This window comes from Dermacentor albipictus, chromosome 1 (genome assembly GCF_038994185.2).
Source record: "Dermacentor albipictus isolate Rhodes 1998 colony chromosome 1, USDA_Dalb.pri_finalv2, whole genome shotgun sequence".
NCBI classification, from domain to species: domain Eukaryota; kingdom Metazoa; phylum Arthropoda; class Arachnida; order Ixodida; family Ixodidae; genus Dermacentor; species Dermacentor albipictus.
In genome coordinates this window covers 261,518,974-261,540,800 of record NC_091821.1, presented here as the reverse complement: position 1 = coordinate 261,540,800, position 21,827 = coordinate 261,518,974, and the positions used below count along the sequence as shown (strand labels likewise).

At 42.9% G+C, this 21,827-nt stretch overlaps 1 protein-coding gene across 5 annotated transcripts in view; it reads left to right on the top strand.

The window, feature by feature from the left end:
- The window catches only part of Brd8 (Bromodomain containing 8), a 113,574-nt gene that overhangs the window by 30,894 nt on the left and 60,853 nt on the right, over positions 1-21,827 (top strand). For all 5 annotated transcript variants that reach the window (XM_065433187.2, XM_065433185.2, XM_065433186.1 and 2 more), the window contains 2 exons: positions 6,239-6,431; positions 20,057-20,231. In XM_065433187.2, coding sequence (XP_065289259.1) covers positions 6,239-6,431; positions 20,057-20,231 — 368 coding nt within the window. The remainder of the gene's footprint in view (positions 1-6,238; positions 6,432-20,056; positions 20,232-21,827) is intronic.

The following is a 21,827-nucleotide window of genomic DNA, read 5'->3' as shown; positions in this document are numbered from 1 at the left end:
TATAATGATACTGGTTTTAGCAATATATCGGTTATAACCATGAGAAGCTACTGCACCGTCAACTTTTGTATGTTTTCCATGGTGAAATAACCCGCTTACTACAATGCCCCGATGCCGCATCATCGGTTATAACGAAGAAGTTTGGCTGCTGGATGTCCGAGCCAAAAGGTAGTAAAATGCGAAATCCTTGAAAAGAAAAAAAGAAAACGAGAAATTCGAGCCGCCGCGCGCTCATTTTTCAGTCATTTTCGCACGGCTCTCTCCCGTCGCCCTTCCACCCCTCCGAACACGAATGGGGTGTCACCCATAGCTCTACGCCGCCCCACCCTCTGAAACACGAACGGACTGCGCCAACTACACCGCTCGCAGATTGTTCGTATGTTGCTCTGTTGCTCGCTGATCAGTGCAGTTCTGCAAACAGCTTAATCTCTCGTGTTCGTCTTTGTTGGTTGCATCGAAATCGTTCCTGGCCATGTGGCTTCTCGGCCTCGCTTGACTCGCTGCCAAAACGGAAGATGGCTGATCCGCCTACTGATCATCAGCAGTGCACGACGTTGCCGGTGAAAAGAAAGCGCACAGCTATAGACTTGGAAACTAAGTGCTTCTAACCGATGATATGATCGTTGCGAACGTGCTTGCATCAGATAGCGATGGCGACGGCAGCAGCAATGACACGGTAGGGCAAGTTGCCTCAACGTTGTCCTCGCAGGAGGCCCAGCAGATGATTCAGTCCCTCCAAGGGCTTTGTTTTCGCGAGGAACATTCCGTTGCACTATGTCGAGCACCTGGATGCATTGGAGAAGGATGTCAGCAAGCTTCGCGTAAAGTATGCAAGGCTGATGGACATAGGCTTTTCTCGTGCAAGCCAGTGAGAAGTACGTGGCGAGATGCTTGTGGTGATCTCTCCTCAGCATTTCTTCTGTATTTCTCAAGCTGACATGCTGCCACGGCAGCCTTCTCGCAATAATTAAAAGGCCCCTTTTAGGGCCACCAAAGTGATGCCTCGGCGGTGCTCGCATATTGCTTGCCACCCGTGACACCCCTTTGCAGTTGTTATAGCAGTGCCATTCTTTAACGCCGACAGTCGCGGCTTGTTTCACGCGATCGGAGCGTCCAGGAAGCAGTTGAACGAGTGAACACAATCAGAAGCTGGATGGAGGAAGGTGGTGGGGAGGGGCACTGGCCTCTCCCCATTATTATAGTTTTGTCGCATCAGCTCTGCCATCCCCCTATTTTGATTTTTTCATGCAACTCGGTTATAGTAATTATCGATTATAACAATGAAATTTTCGTGCCACTTGAATATTTTTATAAGTGGGTTCGACTGTACTGCCTATTAAGATTGAGACAAATCAGGGTTGTAGCCTAAGGCAGTATAGCGAGATACTGTTGAATGACTTTATTGTTCACAACTGCGATAAATTGAAATTTTGGAATTATTCACAGACAATAAATTTCATGACGCTGAAAAAATGGGATTCGGCACTGAGAGCGGGTCCCAGTGCTAGCACAATTCGTCTCACAATCACTTTATAGAATAATTTGTAGTTTTCTTAGTGATTCAGTCAATTTCACTTGATACTGCTGGCTTTCTGAACCCACAATTTTTCAAATTTTCAAATAGCAACCTAAGTGTTATCATTGAGGTCTCAGAATGCTGTTGTAGTCCAATAATGCAGGTGCGAATGCTGTTAAGTGTTTTATACTTAGCGAAAGGGCCCATGCAATTTGCAGGAAGAATTTTTTCTGCTAGTATTACTGTCTCGTTTGTAGTACTGTCCGATAGATTAGGGCAACACTTCAATCAACCAAGAGCGCGGGCTGGCTTCAGGAAGAGATATTTTAGCATGTCTCGTGTCCATGTCATCAATCAGAGAATCGAGAAATCTCCATAGTAAAAGCAACCTCTCTAATGGCTTTCGTAGATTATGAAAAGGCATTTTTTTCAGTAGTGATACCAGCAGTCATGGAGGCATTGCATAATCAAGGAGTGCAGGAGCTATACATTAATATCTTTGGAAAAACAGTTAAACCTCAATATAATGAAGTTGGTAAAATCGGCAATTTGCTTCATGTTGAATTTTTTTAATGAAATTCGACCTTTTATGCAAATAAGTGCAGATGCTCATCAATTTTTCTTACACGAGAAGAGGCTGCAGAATCTTCTGAATTATCGGGCAATTGAATAAAGCAAAGTTGAATAAGAAAACAATTCATTTTGATAAATTTGGGAGTCTGCGATGAATGATGCGGTTTCATGCCACATATGTCGATGATATCTTCACATGGGGGGTACGAATTAAGTGAAGTCAGCCACACTTTCGCGTGCACTCTGCCTCCGCGGTTTGCAGCGACGCCCACACTAGGATGACGCCATCAGGAAATGCGCCGGCAGCGAGGAACAAATGCTTCGTCTGCCTCTCGCTCCAGCGGGTCACCGAAACTCGAGATTATGTAACTTTCAATGCTAAACGTGTGGGAGGACAGCTTACGTGATGCCACAGCACGCCCACTCTTTGCAAACGCACGCAGCAGTGGTTGCGTATGCGCTCAGCCACGCTTATAGCCATGCGCAGCCATGGCCAAGAAGCGTGCCAGAAATCGAGATACGCACCAACTTACATGTTGCTCCCCGCCCCCTTGCGCGCGCTTTATCGCGTTACCACAAGCTTACTCCTCTCTCCCTTTTCCCCTTTGCCCGCGCACGATGTCACCGTCTTTTTGTTTCCTCACCCTCGCACACTTTCACTCGCACGTAAAGCACATACTGGCCAGGGCGCGATAAGATCTTATCCCACTTGGACTTTATATGGAACATCATGCGGCTCCACTTTTGCTGTGGCTCTCGGCGATTTAGAGGTGCATTTGCAAGCAGCCACTTGTAATTCAATAATTTGACCATCTGCATTCGCAGAAGTTTCCATTTATTGTCTCGGCATTCCTTTGAGGCGGCAGTGAAATTTCCTTATATTGAAATCACATACAAATACACTTTGCTATATTGAGGTTCTAAATACATGGTATTCTATGGGCAAGAGATTATGAAAACTTTAATACTTCGTTATACTACCATGAACTTTGTTATATTGAAGCTTTTTATATTCAGGTTTAACTGTATACAAATATTCCACAGCTACCTTGGCTCTCCACAAGAAAAGCACAAAATAACCTATCAAGAAAGGGGATACAATCTTTTCAATGCTATTCACTGCATGCTTAGAAGTATTCAAGCTATTAGACTGGGAAGACATAGGAGTGAGGATCAATAACGAATATTTCAACAACCATCTGTTTGCAGACGATATTGTCCTGTTCCGCGTTACACAAGACTGGGGCTGAATTGCAACAAATGATAGAAGACATTGACCGAGTAAATCTAAGAGTAAGGTAAATAATATTATGCAGAAGACACAGGTAATGTTCATTAGCCTGGCAATGGAACAAGAATTTACGATTGCCAGTCAACCTCTAAAACCTGCAGTAGAATGTTTATCTAGGTCGACTACTCAAAGGGGACCCTGATCATGAGAAGGAAATTTACAGAAAAATAAAAATTGGTTGGAGTGCATGCGCCAGGCATTTGGTTACCAAATCCTGACTGGAATCTTAGCACTGTTGTAGGAAAGAAAAATGTACAATGATTGCATTCAACCGGTGCTAACATATGGGGCAGAAATTTGGAGGTTAACAAAGGAACTTGAGAACAAGTGAAGGATCATGCAAAGAGCAATGGAACAAAAAATGTTGTGTAACGTTAAGGGACAGGAAGAGAGCAAACGGGGATATCAGATATTCTAGTTCACATTAAGAGAAAAAAAATGGAGCTGGGCAGGCCATATCGGGGGCGAGCTCCATCACTGGAAGAGCTGGCGCCACCATCAGCGCAGCATGGCATGAGGGATCATGTGGACACAGTGGCCACGTCGGCTGCTTCGGAAGCGCCGAAGCAAACTGAAAACTAAAGTGTAAAGTCCCACCTGTGCTGTGGTTCTGATTAATTAAGCGGTGAGGTTTTCCCGCCTTGGGTATCTGCGTGACAGCATTTGAATGTACTATAATTAATAGGTAGTAGCCGCTTTTTGAGGCGTGCGGCATGGTAGGCTACTGCTTGGTGCCGCAGTGCCGGATGTACGCAACGGAGCCTGGTGCCAGCCTTATTCACACGTAGCCGCAGGACAAGAAACTGCGTGCAGATGCATGCAGACGCGCAGTCGGCCGCTTTGAACCCGTGCAATCACTGCGCTGAGGCTTCATTCTGATATGCACCATTCAGTTATACAGACAGCCCATTATAGGAACATATTTCGCATAGTTTACTCTCAGTGTTTGCTACCTTTCACGCAAGAAGCCTGTTCGGGAGACTCCATCGCGGCGACTGCGCGCAGTGGTGCTCACTGTACATATTCGATAAAGAGATAGCGTCTGTAAACGATTCTACGCTTTCAGATTGCCTAAGGATATTATTTTGACAGTAAAAAACTTCCCTCGTTTTGAGAGTACTTAGAGAAATGTCCAGGAGGGCTGCTGCGTGGTGTTTTTATTGAGCGTTTTAAGCCAAACCTATGAGGATCACGCCGCGTTACCCTCATACTACTGAAAAGAGGTGCTTCGGACAGATGGCGACTCCGTAAGTCCTTGCCCCCAATAATGCGAGTGTGAATAACTCTAGGACTATTAGAGTTACAGAATGGGTGCCAAGGGAAAGGAAGTGCAATAGAGGACGGCAGAAAATTAGGTGTGGTGATGAAGTTAGGAAATTTGTGGGTGTAAGTTGGAATCAGCTTGCGTAAGAGGGGGGTAATTGGAGGTTGCTGAGAGAGGCCTTCATCCTGCAGTGAACAAAAAAATAGGGTAATAATGATGATGATGACTGTTTTACACTGGTAGAGGCTTGGGCAAGTTGGTTATTCATAACTAAAACCACGTACAGCGTGAAGGAGAAGGACTAAGAGAGACGACACACACTGCGCAGTATGTGTGTCATCTCTGTTAGTGTGTGTCGTCTCTTATTCCTCGTCCTTCGCACTCTATGTGGTTTAATAAGGTTTAGATTGTGGTGGCACGACAAAATTTTAGCATTATATGTGCTAACTTTTAATGGACCTTTATGTTGACGTGGTGAAGCCTTTGCACATACCATGGCTGGTGGAGGTGAAGGGTACATATATCTGGCAGCCCTGAGGGAGGCATTCTTTAACGGTTTTAACAAAACACTTCACATGAACATGAATTCCATATTTTGTCTTTATTCCTAACCCCTTAACTGCCATGAGTAATACCAGAAAAAATTTCAGAAGTGCAAAATTAAATTGGCAAAAGTCATTAGGCATTATTTTCTTGTTAAAATTACAAGAAACTGAAAACATGATGCTCGTGATGGCGAGTTATAGTAAATAAAGTGTTGTAACATGAAAAACCATTGAATGCATATTTTGTTGACTTTAGATTGACACTAAAGAGTGTCACGTGTGATAAATGTTTCATAATTTTCAGCAACTTGTGAAAATTGCAGAAATTAGGTCTTCTAAAAAATTTAGTCATTTGCAGTCAATATAACATTAAGCTTGAGACATCAGCTAAGGCTGGCAGTTGTTAACAATGAGTTCAATTTGGATACATGAAATGGCGTAGAAAAGAACTCATATACATGTAATTTCCTGGTTTGTATTTGTCATTCATTATGACATAAGCTTTTCACATTTTGTCTTTCTAATGAGTGACATATTGTGATAGCCATGAAAGTGTAAATGGGAACAGATGCCTTAAATGTACTTCCTTCTCTACACTGTCTAAACTGAAATGAGCTAGCATCAGTGGGGTTAGCCTGACAATTGCATTCATACTATTTTAGTTCTCTCTCCCTCCCGTTTTCTTTAATTTAAAAATTGATAATGTGTTGCTGTGTAATGTTCATTCTTAGCCTTGCCTTTTGTCTTCATGCTAAAATACTACCTTGCACATTGTGAATCGCATCCGTCTAGAGTGGACAATTGTGGCAGCATCTTTCGCTAAGAAAAAAAAAAAATTGGAGGCGAGCTTCTTCATAAGACCACACATGGTCATGTCACATGCTTGGTCCATGTATTATCGAACAAACAGATCTGGAAGCTGCTGCGAATGCTTGTTTAGTCCACAGCCACTCGACTAATTTAGACAAACGTTATTCAGACTGTACTATGTCTTTTTAGAATAATGTTTCGGCACCCTGTGATTGACCTGGTGTGTGTTCTCATTGCAGCAAAGCAGTCCCCGGTCACATTTGACTCCATCATTTTTCAATCCATCGGCAGCGCGACAGCTGGCCACAGGCACACTGTCTCCAAGCACAACATCAAGCACAGTGTCCCGCTTTTCACCTACATGCACTACTGTAGACACAGCGTCACGCCCCTCATCTGTTCAGATGTCTCCCCATTCTGCAACTTCATCTGGTGAGTCACGGTAGGCGTCTAGACAGGCCTGCATGCTTGGAAATTACTGGGCTCCATTGCTTATACAGTACTACCTTGTTGATATGATTCTGTGTGATACAATTTCCCGGCGCCAATGTTCGTGATCTAGAACACAAGCAACGACCCAAAACAGTTAAGGTTCTTTTTTACCAGTTAACACAGTATTTATTCGCATAATGATCGCACTCGCGTAATGATCGCACCCCTGAATTGTGTCGTCAAAATTTGATTTTTTTTCTTTCCCGTGTAATGATCGCGTCCTGAACTTGTTGTAGTAATATGTCGTGTGCCAAGTCTAGCTAATGATGATCGCGCTTACCATCTGTCAAATGCTATGCGAACGACTCTTGAAGACATACCAAGCGGTCTGCACGCACCCAACATACTTAAGCAGATGTCCCATTTTATTCCTTTCATTACTTTCTGCAATTCCATGAAGAAAAAAAAAAGCTACAACCAAACTCGCCTCGGCTTTATTAACTATTTGTAGGCTTCATAATGGTTTTGGACTACAACAGCAACATAAAGGGCGCCTTTCGATTCTCTTCGTCTGCACTCGTAGGCATGCAACAAATCGTGAGCGGCAACGATAGTGGCCATGTTTACACTGATACGTTAGAAGTGTACCCCATTTAGACGCCAATGCTTGTAATGCCGCTAAGGTATTCGCCCATCCTTAACGGAAACGTGCAGTATTAGGATAGCAGCGAAGACAAATGCTGCAGTTTCTGCAGCATGCCTGCCATGTGTTTCTATGTCACTGGGAGCTAAGCGCGCCCATCTCTGTTTCTGTCCCCTCAGAGTAGACATGGCTCCATTATAATTATTGTCACAAACTTGCCAATATTAACAATATTATTCATTGCTGATACGGAAGAAACTGTTTCAATGCGCATAATGTACTCTCGAGAAGAAAAATAATTGCGTTTGGCGCGTTCGGCTTGCTCCGACGGCTGCCTTTTTTTTTTTCGTGTCCCACACTGACAGTGGCAGCTGCCTGCTTGTTGACCCATTATCATCCCGCAGTAAATGCGGGATGAAGAAAGAAAATGTTTCTTTTCGTGGGATATTTAACCTGCAAAATGATCGCTACCCTGAATTTGCATCAATTTTTTTTACAGGAAAGTACAATCATTATGCGAGTAAATACGGTATATTAAATCGACAAACTCCAATCGTTTCAGACGTTTTCTGGCCGCTAGATACCATGTGAACAAGAATATGCATGGGGCACTTGCGATTGAGAGCAGTAGGCACCCATCACGGCAACCTTCCCTCACTGCTCACTTGCCTGTCACAAGAAAATGCCTGCATGCTCTCAGTTTCCTCTTCCTTTACCAACAAATAGATATCCTCACGGGTTGTCGCGCATCACATTCACAGCTATCGCCACCAACCCATTGCGATAAGCATCTTGACCTATTTGTTTCACAATGTGTGTGGCATAGTGTCTTTGGAAGCGTACTGCATGATTTTAATAGCCAATAACTAGGGGTGTGCGAATATCAAAATTTTACAATACGAATCAAATATGAATACTTACCATCAAATATCAAATCAAATATTGAATAGATATGCACATGCATTTATAAGCAAATTGGTTTAACATGTTGGAACATTGCACTTGTCATTGGAGGAAACATTAAACTAGTGAACCGTTATACTAAAAGATTGTGTATTTGGCTCATGCTAGCTCTGCACAAAATGCAAGGAAAGCCTCAAGGTACAATCTAATCTGGTATTCCTGAACAGGTTGTATTAGCAATATTATGCCTGCTTGAATTGCCTGCATTAACCCAATGCTAAAAACAGGGAAGACATTCCTTTTCTTGCTCTTGAAAAGCTGCTTGAATATCAATAGCATACTACATATTATTCTTAGGGGAAGTGTTAGGCATTGGCAATACAGTGGAACCTCTTTAAACCATAGTTGGCCGGAGCTCGGAAAGAGTATGTACTAAACAGTACTACTACTGCTTAACCGAAATAGCACGAGATCGCCCACTTACCTGTGAAAAACAGAACTATGAGGGAGTGCTGTAAAAGGGCAGAAAACATGCAGTATTTATTCACTTCGCGCGACAAAAGTATGTCCTCTTTGTTTGAAACTCGCTCAAGCTACGAGCCAGCTTTTCCGCCAGACCCCTCTTCTTGGATGACACCCGCATGAGGCTGACGTAATGCGCAGTATCTGCCACTGTTGGGCCTGAATCGCCTGTGCTGTTGCTTTCCGTGTCGTTCTTGTCACTGTCGTTAGGCAACACTACGGCAATAACAGAGGTAATGACACGGTGAAAAGCCACACCTCGAAAAGTCGAACCTCGTAGCTGACGTATTTTCACGTTCACAGCAGCATTGCCGACCAACTTCTGCGCATTCCAAATGCCTCACACCATAGTCAACATTAAATTGCTCTCGCGTGCCAGCACCAACTTCTTCGTGCCACGGTCTACAGCACGAACAAAGTCCAATTTTTCTTCTATGCTGAGCACCCGGTTTTTGTCCTAGATTGCACAACACCACAACAAGGGCCACAACGTTCTGACTCTGGCATGGTGCCGAAATGATGCTGATGTTTATGTGGTTTCACCCTTCCAAGCGCCCTCTGCATTTGTGCTTGAGGCCGTTCCGATCTCTGAGGCTCGTTGTTCTGCCGGGCCGACGTACCACCGGGATTTTGCAACAAAAAGTGGAAACACTGTGTGTTCATTGACACGTACGCAATAAGCTGGTACGTTTTACGTGGATACAAAACGCTTTATGTTCAGTGGTCTCTGAGTCGAGGATTTGACTTTACTACTTTTAAAGCGAAACTACCGTTCAACGAGGCTTTACTGTATCTCTAAGCTTCTATATGAACTTTCTCCATGAGCAATAGGTAAAACTGTTTACCTTTGCAAGTTTCAGAATCCAAACATTTTGAAATTTTTGAGGAGACCACATTAAATCTTTTAGATATTGACGATAAAAGTGTGCCTCAACATAAGTACAGACTGAACACACTTGTCTAGAGTGGTCGAGTGGCCAGCTTTGGACTGTGCCAGCGTCCGTATCTGCTACTTCGCAGTAACTGATAGGTTCCACATATGTTTCTCCTGTAGCCCGTGGACCCGGTAAATGGCATGACCATGCGTGGTCTCATTGCAGTGTCAACCTGTGCTTTTTTTTTTTTCTGTTAAAGATGGCGGCCAACTTGGCTGAAGTTTAATTCTCTGTAGATGTATTTATCATTTGTGTGCATCTTATTATGTGCATGTGTTTTTATTACATCTTTATTTTTTTGCTTGCAGTTATGTGTTTTAATACATTGCACCACAGTCATTTATTCAGTGTTCAAATGCACAAAATGGCCATGACAGCCAGCAGTATCAGCAAAAGATATGGTGCAGATCCAATGCATTTGTTGGAATCGACATGAGGTGAAGCTTTCATACAACAGTCCATTAACTTTTATAAAATTAACTGCAGTGTGCGCAGGTGTCTCTATTTTCATCCGATGCAACACGAACTCCTATGCAAACAGTCAAACTTTGATATAATGAAACTGTTCTTGCTGCAAAAACTTTGTTAAATCACAAATATTGTTAATTCGAAGTTTCAAATTTGCAGCAGGTGTAAATAATTTCACAAATTTTCAGAACATTCCTGGTGGGTACTTTCTTGTCAGTAAGCCCTTATAAATCACAAGAAGGTTGTGTCATAAAAGCATGGTTATGAGCACCAGCGTGTGCATGCTGATCATGCCGAGAGCAATGCATCGGTGTGGCTTACGGCATCTGAGATTTGTGCTTGGTGCACCGCACAGTGCCATAAACATGGATGCCATGAGTGACCACGCTTAGTGCCAGCAGCTGTCATCAGATGGGGCTCAGAAATTAAGAAACAAAAGTCTAAAACGATATAGAGATTCATATCGCGACTAAAACAAAAAAAATTTGTAGTTTTGCCAGAATTTGTGACGATAGTAAAGAAGAGACAGCTACATGTTAGCAAGGTTCATAGTTGATTCTGTGGTTTATCAGTGTCATGCACCTCTCAGGCAAACATAAACAGATCTCACTTGATGACTACGAATGCTCGCAATGTGAGTGGACCCTTTGCACCGTGTTTGATAAGCGCACATCTCTGACCTCCCCTTTCTCCTTCCCTAGCATGTGCTTGGATCATGTTACTGTATGTTCACTCCCTCCCCACCCCCCTTGCTCTGTGGGAATTGTGAGCTCTCTCGTTTCTCTCTCAGCCCTCCCAGCTGCTTCATGCACCGCAGCCTCCGCAAGTTGTTTGCCACAGCGGTGTTTCTTGTATACTGCATCCCAGCACGTGTGCTTCCATAGTGTTTTTGACGCTGAAACTATCATACGGAAAGACGCGTGAGACAACTTATGCGTCCACTGACATTTTTATATCTTGTTGCTGGATTTGCTAGGTATAAGAGGCTCCAAGTACATGCTTCAAATGGCTGAAAACTTCATTAAATCAAGACTGTGTCACAAAATTGCATAGTTTAATTGCGAAAGAAGTACATGCTTTTCATAATACCGAGATTGGGAAATTAAAATAATTAGTTACATTGCAAGATTTCTTAAATTGAGGTTTGACTGTATTTGCTTATGCACTGCACAGGTCACATATTTAATAATGTATACATAGGTCAGTGAACTCTCTCAAGGATCAGCTCACTCAGACATTAACAGACCCATGAGGCTGAGTTAGTGTCAGCCTGGTTGTGTAGAATTTTGGTGAATATGAGTCAGAGCAAGCTCGGTTGGGTAGCATTTAGTGAATTGGTGAATCTGAGTCTGCGTAAGCTCTGCTACCATAATATCCTGGAAGATAGCCCACCTAAAATCTAGAATGAATTGGATGAAAAGAAAGAGGGGGCTAACTTTCCCTGTCATCATCATCATCAGCCTGGTTACCCCCACTGCAGGGCAAAGGCCTCTCCCATATTTCTCCAACAACCCCGGTCATGTACTAATTGTGGCCACGCCGTCCCTGCATACTTCTTAATCTCATCCGCCCACCTAACTTTCTGCCGCCCCCTGCTACGCTTTCCTTCCCTTGGAATCCAGTCCGTGACCCTTAATGACCATCGGTTATCTTCCCTCCTCATTACATGTCCTGCCCATGCCCATTTTTTTTTCTTGATTTCAACTAAGATGTCATTAACTCGCGTTTGTTCCCTCACCCAATTTGCTCTTTTCTTATCCCTTAACGTTACACTTATAATTCTTCTTCCCATAGCTCGTTGCGTCGTCCTCAATTTGAGTAGAACCCTTTTCGTAAGCCTCCAGGTTTCTGCCCCGTAGGTGAGTACTGGTAAGACACAGCTATTATAGAGGGATAATGGCAACCTGCTGTTCATGATCTGAGAATGCCGGCCAAACGCACCCCAGCCCATTCTTATTCTTCTGATTATTGCCGTCTCATGATCCGGATCCGCAGTGACTACCTGCCCTAAGTAGATGTATTCCCTTACGACTTCCAGTGCCTCGCTGCCTATTGTAAATTGCTGTTCTCTTCCGAGACTGTTAAACATTACTTTAGTTTTCTGTAGATTAATTTTTAGACCCACTCTTCTGCTTTGCCTCTCCAGGTCAGTGAGCATGCATTGCAGTTGGTCTCCTGAGTTACTAAGAAAGGCAATATCATCAGCGAATCGCAAGTTACTAAGGTATTCTCCGTTAACTTTTATCCCCTTTTCTTCCCAATCCTGGTCTCTGAATACATCTTGTAAACACGCTGTGAATAGCATTGGGGAGATCGTATCTCCCTGCCTGACGCCTTTCTTTATTGGGATTTTGTTGCTTGCTTTATGGAGGACTACGGTGGCTGTGGAGCCGCTATAGATATCTTCCAATATTTTTACATATGGCTCATCTACACCCTGATTCCGTAATGCCTCCATGACTGCTGAGGTTTCGACTGAATCAAACGCCTTCTCGTAATCAATGAAAGCTATATATAAGGGTTGGTTATATTCTGCACATTTCTCTATGACTTGATTGATAGTGTGAATATGGTCTATTGTTGAGTAGCCTTTACGGAATCCTGCCTGGTCCTTTGGTTGACAGAAGTCTAAGGTGTTCCTGATTCTATTTGCAATTACCTTAGTAAATACTTTGTAGGCAACGGACAGTAAGCTGATCGGTCTATAATTTTTCAAGTCTTTGGCGTCCCCTTTCTTATGGATTAGGATTATGTTAGCGTTCTTCCAAGATTCCGGTACGCTCGAGGTCATGAGGCATTGCGTATACAGGGTGGCCAGCTTCTCTAGAACAATTTGCCCACCATCCTTCAACAAATCTGCTGTTACCTGATCCTCCCCAGCTGCCTTCCCCCTTTGCATATCTCCCAAGGCTTTCTTTACTTCTTCCGGCGTTACCTGTGGGATTTCGAATTCCTCTAGACTATTTTCTCTTCCATTGTCGTCGTGGGTGCCACTGGTACTGTATAAATCTCTATAGAACTCCTCAGCCACTTGAACTATCTCATCCATATTAGTAATGATATTGCCGGCTTTGTCTCTTAACGCATACATCTGATTCTTGCCAATTCCTAGTTTCTTCTTCACTGTTTTTAGGCTTCCTCCGTTCCTGAGAGCACGTTCAATTCTATCCATATTATACTTCCTTATGTCAGCTGTCTTACGCTTGTTGATTAACTTCGAAAGTTCTGCCAGTTCTATTCTAGCTGTAGGGTTAGAGGCTTTCATACATTGGCGTTTCTTGATCAGATCTTTCGTCTCCTGTGATAGTTTACTGGTATCCTGCCTTACGGAGTTACCACCGACTTCCATTGCACACTCCTTAATGATGCCCACAAGATTGTCGTTCATTGCTTCAACACTAAGGTCCTCTTCCTGAGTTAAAGCCGAATACCTGTTCTGTAGCTTGATCTGGAATTCCTCTATTTTTCCTCTTACCGCTAACTCATTGATCGGCTTCTTATGTACCAGTTTCTTCCTTTCCCTTCTCAGGTCTAGGCTAATTCGAGTTCTCACCATCCTGTGGTCACTGCAGCGCACCTTGCCGAGCACGTCCACATCTTGTATGATGCCAGGGTTAGCGCAGAGTATGAAGTCTATTTCATTTCTAGTCTCGCCGTTCGGGCTCCTCCACGTCCACTTTCGGCTATCCCGCTTGCGGAAGAAGGTATTCATTATCCTCATGTTATTCTGTTCCGCAAACTCTACTAATAACTCTCCCCTGATATTCCTAGTGCCTATGCCATATTCCCCCACTGCCTTGTCTCCAGCATCTTCGTGCCTACCTTGGCATTAAAGTCGCCCATTAGTATAGTGTATTTAGTTTTCACTCTACCCATTGCCGATTCCACGTCTTCATAGAAGCTTTCGACTTCCTGGTCATCATGACTGGATGTAGGGGCGTACACCTGTACAATCTTCATTTTGTACCTCTTATTAAGTTTCACAACAGGACCTGCCACCCTCTCGTTCATGCTGTAGAATTCCTGTATGTTACCAGCTATATTCTTATTAATCAGGAATCCGACGCCTAGTTCTCTTCTCTCCGCTAATCCCCGATAGCACAGGACGTGCCCGCTTTTTAGCACTGTACATGCTTCTTTTGGCCTCCTAACTTCGCTGAGCCCTATTATATCCCATATACTGCCCTCTAATTCCTCCAATAGCACTGCTAGACTCGCCTCACTAGATAACGTTCTAGCGTTAAACGTTGCCAGGTTCATATTCCAATGGCGGCCTGTCCGCACTTTCCCTGTAGAATCAAGAAAAGTTGAGAAAATAAACATTCTAGCCAAAAGTTGTGAAGGATTGTTTATATGCCTTGTTTGTCTTCCTCAAATCCTTCTAAAGAACAGTCACTATTGCTGTCGAACAAAATGTCGATGACCACATGATGCACATGTTCAGATGTGGTTGGCAGGGAAGTGGAAGGGGGAACTACCGAAGCCCGTGACTTGTGGAGCTCACTTCAAATTGACGGGCAGTCTTGCTCAAACTGCTACCGGTCTTTCGGCGTAATTGGACCGCCTCCGCTTTCCTTTCAGTCTCGAAACTCTGTCGCATCCTGACGTTCTTGCTGCTGCGTGGCAAAATACAAAGTGGCCAAGTTTTGCAAGTTTTGGGATTGTTCAGGAATATTTCAGCAGTGTTCAGTTATCCCCCATGTTACCTAGCTTTTGCCAATGCCACCATTCTTGCAAAGGGGGATGAGCCAAAGATGACAGTGTTTCTCAGTCAGCATTGTTCCTTATCTCTGGCAGTAGGAAACTGACCTTGTTTTTGCCATGGTCACTATTGCGGGGGCAATACCCCCCCAAGGCCAGTGGGATTACAAGTACACTATATTTAGTTGTTTGGGAAAAAATGTCAAATCGTGCCAAAAAGAGGGGTGAGTTTTCTTTTGGAGTAGGCATCTCTCGGAATATTATGGTTGTAGAATTTTGGGTAGTCTGCACATACATGCTATTAATTTCATCATGGAATTAATCGGTAAGCAGCTGCATCTCACAATCTAACAAAAACAAGATGCAGGTACACTAATTTCTAGCTGGCTTTGTATATTTTTGCGAGTTGCTTTATACTTTAATTATAAAGGAAGTAATGACAGGACATAGTTATATGAGTTTATGCAGTAATACATGCAACTGCAAACTCGAGCAACTTTGCTTGTTTGTTGTGCATGGCTTACGCCTCGTGATACACCTGCACACTTGATTAGCTGTGGAGGTGCAAGAACTGTCTGTACTTGATGCTCCCATTTGCAAGAATGGATGCAGTTGGCTGATTTCACTGCATGATTTTGATTTGGTCTTGTTTAATATGCTATCTGCTGTTTATAAGAAGAAGGTGTTTGCCTGTTTTGCACATTTTATGCACATATTTTACAGGAGGTAGAAAAGCAAGGAATAGCAGCGGTGTTTACAATGAAGTAGTTTCTTAGTTTACTGTGATATGTTATGACCAGCATAAATAAAGGAAATTCAATGCACTGAATGCACTATGCATTTACCTTTTAAAGTGAGGGTTAATATAGGTGCAGTAAGGAAACAATGTCTCCAACATATCGGTTTTTTCCCCGCTGTGGTTGCTCAGTGGCTATGGTGTTGGGCTGTGCAGCACGAGGTCGCGCGATTGAATCATGGCCACGGCAGCCGCATTTCGATGGGGGTAAAATGTGAAAACACCCGTGTACTTAGGTTTAGGTGCATGTGAAAGAACCCCATGTGGTCAAAATTTCCGGAGTCTTCCACTACGTGTGCCTCGTAATCAGAAAGTGGTTTTGGCACGTAAAACCCTCTAATTTTTTTATGTTGAAGGCTTATTGGTTGTTGTACAGGAAAAAAAAGAGATAAAACTGTTGAAATGATGCTTATCTCGCATTAATGCTTCATATACAAATCGATGGTGCTGCTTATTCCTGGTCAAAGCTTTAAACATGCTATTGTAGAAAATGAATTACAGTAAATAGTTTGCACATTTGCTTTGCAATCTTGACGCATCTCACAGTGAAAGTAACAAAACTTTGAAATGAGGTGCTTAATTCATTGGGAAACATACATGTAAAAGCCAACCCAAAGAGTCTGAATCTAAATGGTATGCATACAGTAAGACGTTGAAACTTCTGATACTATTGTGTCATGTCATTTCCCCTCGACACAGCCTTTCACCGTAGTTGCATATTATTTAAATTTCTCCATCCGGAAATGCATACTGTGCTACAAGTGTGGCGTTTTCATATATCGCAAGTAGCGTGTACACAACAACCCAGAAAACTGGGATGACATCCAAAGGCCATGTCTTTTTGTGAGGGAGACCTCGTAGTATTTACAGTGTGTAGCACAGCCAAATAACCAGAAGGCATGCAAAAGTACATACTATCAGCACCTGAAGCTAACCTGAAAAAAACATCGCTTGATTATCAAAGTAGCATGTCAACAAACGCATTGAAATCACAGAAACAAATCTGACCTATGCGTCTTTATCTTCTTTGTTTGCATGTTGGTGCAGATGTCTTATGTAATCTATGGCTCTACTCAATTAGGTGCAGTTCTCCAGATTTGTTGAGCAACAGACATTTCTCAACAACCTCCATAACCAAAACAAACCACGAAATAGCTCGCAGCACACTTTCGACAGATCTTCTCCCCTCGTTTTTTCGTTGTTTCTTTTATGTTGGCGTCCAAAAACTCGTACTGATTGCTGCCTTTGTTGTGACGTATGACCAAACGGTTGGTTGCAATCATAGAGAGGGGGGGGTTGATGTCTGCAGCTGCGGTTCCTGTCGCATTCGACAGAAGTTGCACTTTTGGAACACCTAAAATTGCACAATGTGAAATAGGCTTTATTCTAACTTGCTCGCAACACTGCCACCTGCCCCTAGAACCGATGCATAATGGCGCCAAAAATTTCGGGTGCCACGTGGTGGGTCGCTTAATTTTGTAGACATGATCCGCCCGTTTGATGCTGCATCTGTGGCGGTTGTCAACAAAGTTGCCGCCACATTAATTCAGCACCAAGCCACAACTCATATGCTTGCAGCTGCTTGTTGTCATATGTTGCAGCTGCAAGCATATGCTTGCATATGCTTGTTGCTTGCAGCTCACTGCTCTGCAAGCAACACTGCCCAGGCCTAGGCCGGTATGGTTGTGATAAAAATTTGCCGATGGCTGATACAGTGGCTCGTGACAAGCCGTTGTGGAAGCTCTCAATCAGTATGTTTATGTCAGCAGACCTCATTGGTGATAGAGCATTATACCACATGCACAGGCTAGACTCACGCCCTTAGTAGAGGAGTTTGGTCTGGTGTGGCCCCCACTAAGGCACCACAAAATCAAGTTGGCAACTGCACTAAGCAAGCACAATCTGAAATGCGCAGAGGGAAGAAAGCCTTTCTGCCACATTGAAACAGCATGTTCTAAATAGCTAAGCTTGTGGTCATGGGATCAGATCCTGGCGCCGGTGGTCGTATTTCGATGAGGACAAAATGTGAAGATGCCTGTGTACTGTGTATTGGGTAGTTCAAGAGCCCCAGGTGGTCGAAATTAACCCGGAGTGCCCCACTACTGCATACCTCATAATGATGTTGGGGTTTTGGCATGTAAAATCCCCAAATTTAATTAATTTTGATATTCCAGACACATGTGCATGCTTTGGCTTGTGGCTTAACTTGGTTAAACCGCAGGCAACAAGCCAGCATGGCAATCTTGTGTGACCACACCATTCACACGATGGTGTGTCAGCAACGGTGCAAAGCACATGTATATAATTTATTGTTTTTATTCTACATATCGCCACTACAATCTGTGAGTGGGCTGTCAAAGTCTGCAGGAGACCTTTTGTGGCCCATTATAGAAATCCAGCTTTCATTCTTTCGCATTGGCCAAGGATCGAGAATTTTGTCCATTGATATTAGTATGTATACTTACAACAACTGCAAAATATAATTAAGGTGTTTTTGTGTCAGATGCAACTCGATTAAAACAAAGTTAGACTGTATTGCTTGAGTACCTTTTGGAAGGACAATATGAATGGAAGTATAAGGTCTGCAACAAAAGTGTCCACAATTGTCCTCCAATTTGTCCATTCCATTTACACGTACATTACCTAGCTTCAGCTATTTTTTTTTTTTTATGTCTGTGGCATGCTGGTGGTAACCTATGCTTTCACTTGTCACAAACCGCATAAGTGGCAGCAATAAAGAAAGGCTCATGCCGGCTACAAAAATTCTTGCTAAGCTGGGATGTATATCCCACTGATGCACAGTTAAGGGCTCGTATAATGTAAAGATTGTTTTGCTCAGTTCTACAGTTGAACCCCATGATAAAGAAAGCGAGAGATGAAATTCTTCCCCCAATTAAATATTTTTATAACCCCGGCGAATGCCCATAGGATTCACCATACTTTGTATATCTTGACAGTGAAGCGTCACCAAGTTGCACTCCTGCATCAATGAAATCTGTTGGATCGTGAGACTGCATATTATTTGCAACTATAACAATATCAAAGTCCAAAAAGTGGTCAAATGTACTTTCTTTCCATATAACCTTTTGTAGTACTGTGGAATATATACTTCCCACTTTGGGATGTGTGCAAAAATGCATTCCCACAGTAAAGGGTCGCATTTATCATATTTGTTTGGCGCTGTCATCTGTCTAAAGGTTTCAACACTTCATGCGAGAATAGTTTTGGGAATGGGTACCGAGGGGTCGTCAAGGATGCAAAAGCTATATTTTCATTGTTGGAATGCTTCCTGAATTTGGCCCTTATTTGCTCCCGAGAAAAATGTTCTGCAAATGCAGAACATGCATTCTGCATGTTCTGCATTTATATTTACACCAGTAGCTTGCAATAAGCATCCATTTTTGTATGATATCTAGTCCGCAAAACTTGCCCTAGTGAACGTGACAGTGTGGCAGCCACACATTGCCTTCTCACCTATTCTTTTCTCGGTAAAGGTGTGCGAATACTGAAATATTACCGAATCAAATTGAATAGTGAATGTGTGAATAACGTGATTCACAAATTGAATGTTTACTTTTCGGCATAGAGACCCATGCAGTGCCACATGTCTAACGTGTCGCATGCACCGTGGAGCCCCTCGTGCTTGATGTTGCCCTAGCGAGTGCCACACAAACTTTCGATGACCTTCCAGATTTCACCATCTTTGTCATATGACAATAACACCAAACCTGACAATGGGACGGCACGGACAGTGCCTGCGCTTTACTGTTAACTCTGGCTACGTGCGAAGCGGTGATCGAGTCATGTGTTGTGTGGTCATTTTGTCTGTCATGCAGCTGAGCTGTAATCAATGCTGGCATACTAATTTGGTATTTCCTTTTTTAAGAGTAGGCCATACTGTATATCTCGATTTCTAAGTACTTAAGTTAGGGATAGCTTGCTACATTCTTGTTATGCAATGCTAGGAGACTCCCGAGCATGTGCAACACCATATTTTTTTGCCCAAGATTTGTAAGCATTAAATTTTTTGGAAAAAGTTTCTGATATTTCATTCAACATTCAGCTGTCTTTTTTTCTTGATTTTATTCGATATTCAATTCGAAATCTACTATTTGGTTTTTGCATACCCCTAGCTTTCGGAAGAGCGTGCGCCGAGCGTGGCTAGCCTGATGGAGAAAGACACTAAAACTTACAGCGACATGGTTGCGTGTTATGCAATGCTCTCTCTCCTAGTTCTTTCCTACCTCCATGCTTGTTATGCTCCCCTCACCTTGATGCCCTTTCTTTTATATATATGTATATATAATATCTGTGTGTGTGTGTGTGTGTGTGTTTGTGTGTGTGTGTGTTTGTGTGTGTGTGTGTGCGTGTGTGTGTGTGTGTAGAACCTTATGAATGAATTTGTAAGCCAGAGTTTTGTGAAAAGTTTTTACAATTGGTGGTGCTGAGGAATGTATAGAAATATCCTGGATATGTGCATATTGCTTGTGTGGTGTGCTTTCTAAATCAGAGATTGCAGGCATTTCGTATATGGTGTGTATAGTGTTTTTATGCTTGCATGCGCAATGCCTTTGCGCACTTGTACCTGAATCTGCCCATAGCGCTTCTTTTATTCTCAATTTTTTATATTTATTTTGTTTCTTCTTTATTCCTACAGCCCCAACACTATCTAAGCTGCTGGAACTACCCCCTAGCACTCCTGGTGGTTGCCTTCCTTCACTGCCATTCCTGACTGCGTCCCCATCAGTTTCATCACCTGTTGCAAGTCAAGCAACCACTTCCTCACCCCTGGAGAGCAGCAACAGTATGGATACCACAGTTGATGATGCCAGGTAACTCATTTTGTCTCTCCCTGATCAATGTCAAGCTTTGAACTGCGCGCAGCACTTACGAACTAGGAAATGGTCTGACTGGGTCTGCTTGCTGTGATATGGTTGCTGTGCCAATTGCGTCAAACTGCACCAACAGGTACAACCTGCTTCTTTGTTACATTTGGGCAATATTTGAATAATTTACATAGAGCCTGCACTGAGACTGCAAGCTCTTGAAATTTGTCCTCTCTCCCGCGACTGTAGTGCTATTTGGAGCGGTCATGAGCGCAGAGAGGTCAGTGCTTTGGAGTTTAAAATTCCAGTAGAACCAAAGTCTCATTAGTATAGCGATAGCTTTGTAAACATCCCTCAGCATATCATGTTATGTAGTAATGGATACACATATATACGTAATGCACAGTTGCATGTGTACATGTTTATTGTTTTCCACAATAGTTCTTATTAAAGAACTATGCCTTCTCTTTCTTCTGGTACTTCTTCAGTCTGGCCCTGTTGATATTGAGTGCAGGTCCATCACACATGTTGAAGTCAATGTGAGGCAAAGGTTTGTCCATTGGTGATGCCTGTGTGATACTATTCAAAGACTTGCTTGGTTTGGTTTGATGAGTTTTATGTAGGAATGGTAGTGGGACATTCCCATTCTGGAGGATTGGCCAGGAATGGGAAAATGCTCAGTGGCAAATACTGAGTGGCCAAATCAAAGGAAATAAAGTAAATCAAGCAATCCGTCCAATAAAATTCACCATTCTATTAACAGGTTGGTATGCTTTAGATATGCCTGTGAGCCGATGTTATATGTTCAGGTAGGGTGTGTACCAACCAGGAAAAGCGGGAAAATCGAGAATTCTCAGGGATTTTGAGTAGTCTGGAAATACTTGGGGGGAAAACTCAGGGAATTTGTGCTTCTATCAGGGAAAAGTCGTGGTAATGCTTACTCTGATACTCCACAGATCTGGCACTCATACATCTAACTGACCAATCAAAAAAAATAATTGACGAAGGTCTATTTGTAGGTTCAGTCTTCATCGATCTAGCAAAGGCATTCGACTGCTTAAACCATAGTATCTTTTTTGCTAAGCTTGAGGTTATCGGTGTACGTGATCCTGCCCTTTCACTATTAAAAAGTTACTTATCTAACATAGTTCAGGTTGTGTCTGTGTCTGATGTCTATTCCTGACAACAAACCACTAACATTGGCGTCCCTCAGGAATCCATCTTAGGACCGCTACTGTTTTTGATTTATATTAATGATCTACTTAACCATTTGTCGTCTATTAAGTGCGATCTGAAGTGAAGGCGCGACGACGACGGTGGACGAAGAGGGAACACACACACACAGGGCGCCACTTCCAACAATGTTTATTTTTTATTTTTTTTAACCAAAACGCTCGACTATCCATCCTAACTACTAAGTGCATTCGGTATGCTGATGATACTACCATATTTGCCTCTGTTAACAACATGTCACTTCTTATTAACAACCTAAATACTGACCTAGAAAATGTTTTAAGTTGGTGTAATGCTAACCTGTTATCTATTAATGCCACCAAGACTAAATTTGTTCTATTTTCTTCATATCAACATCATTCGGCATCC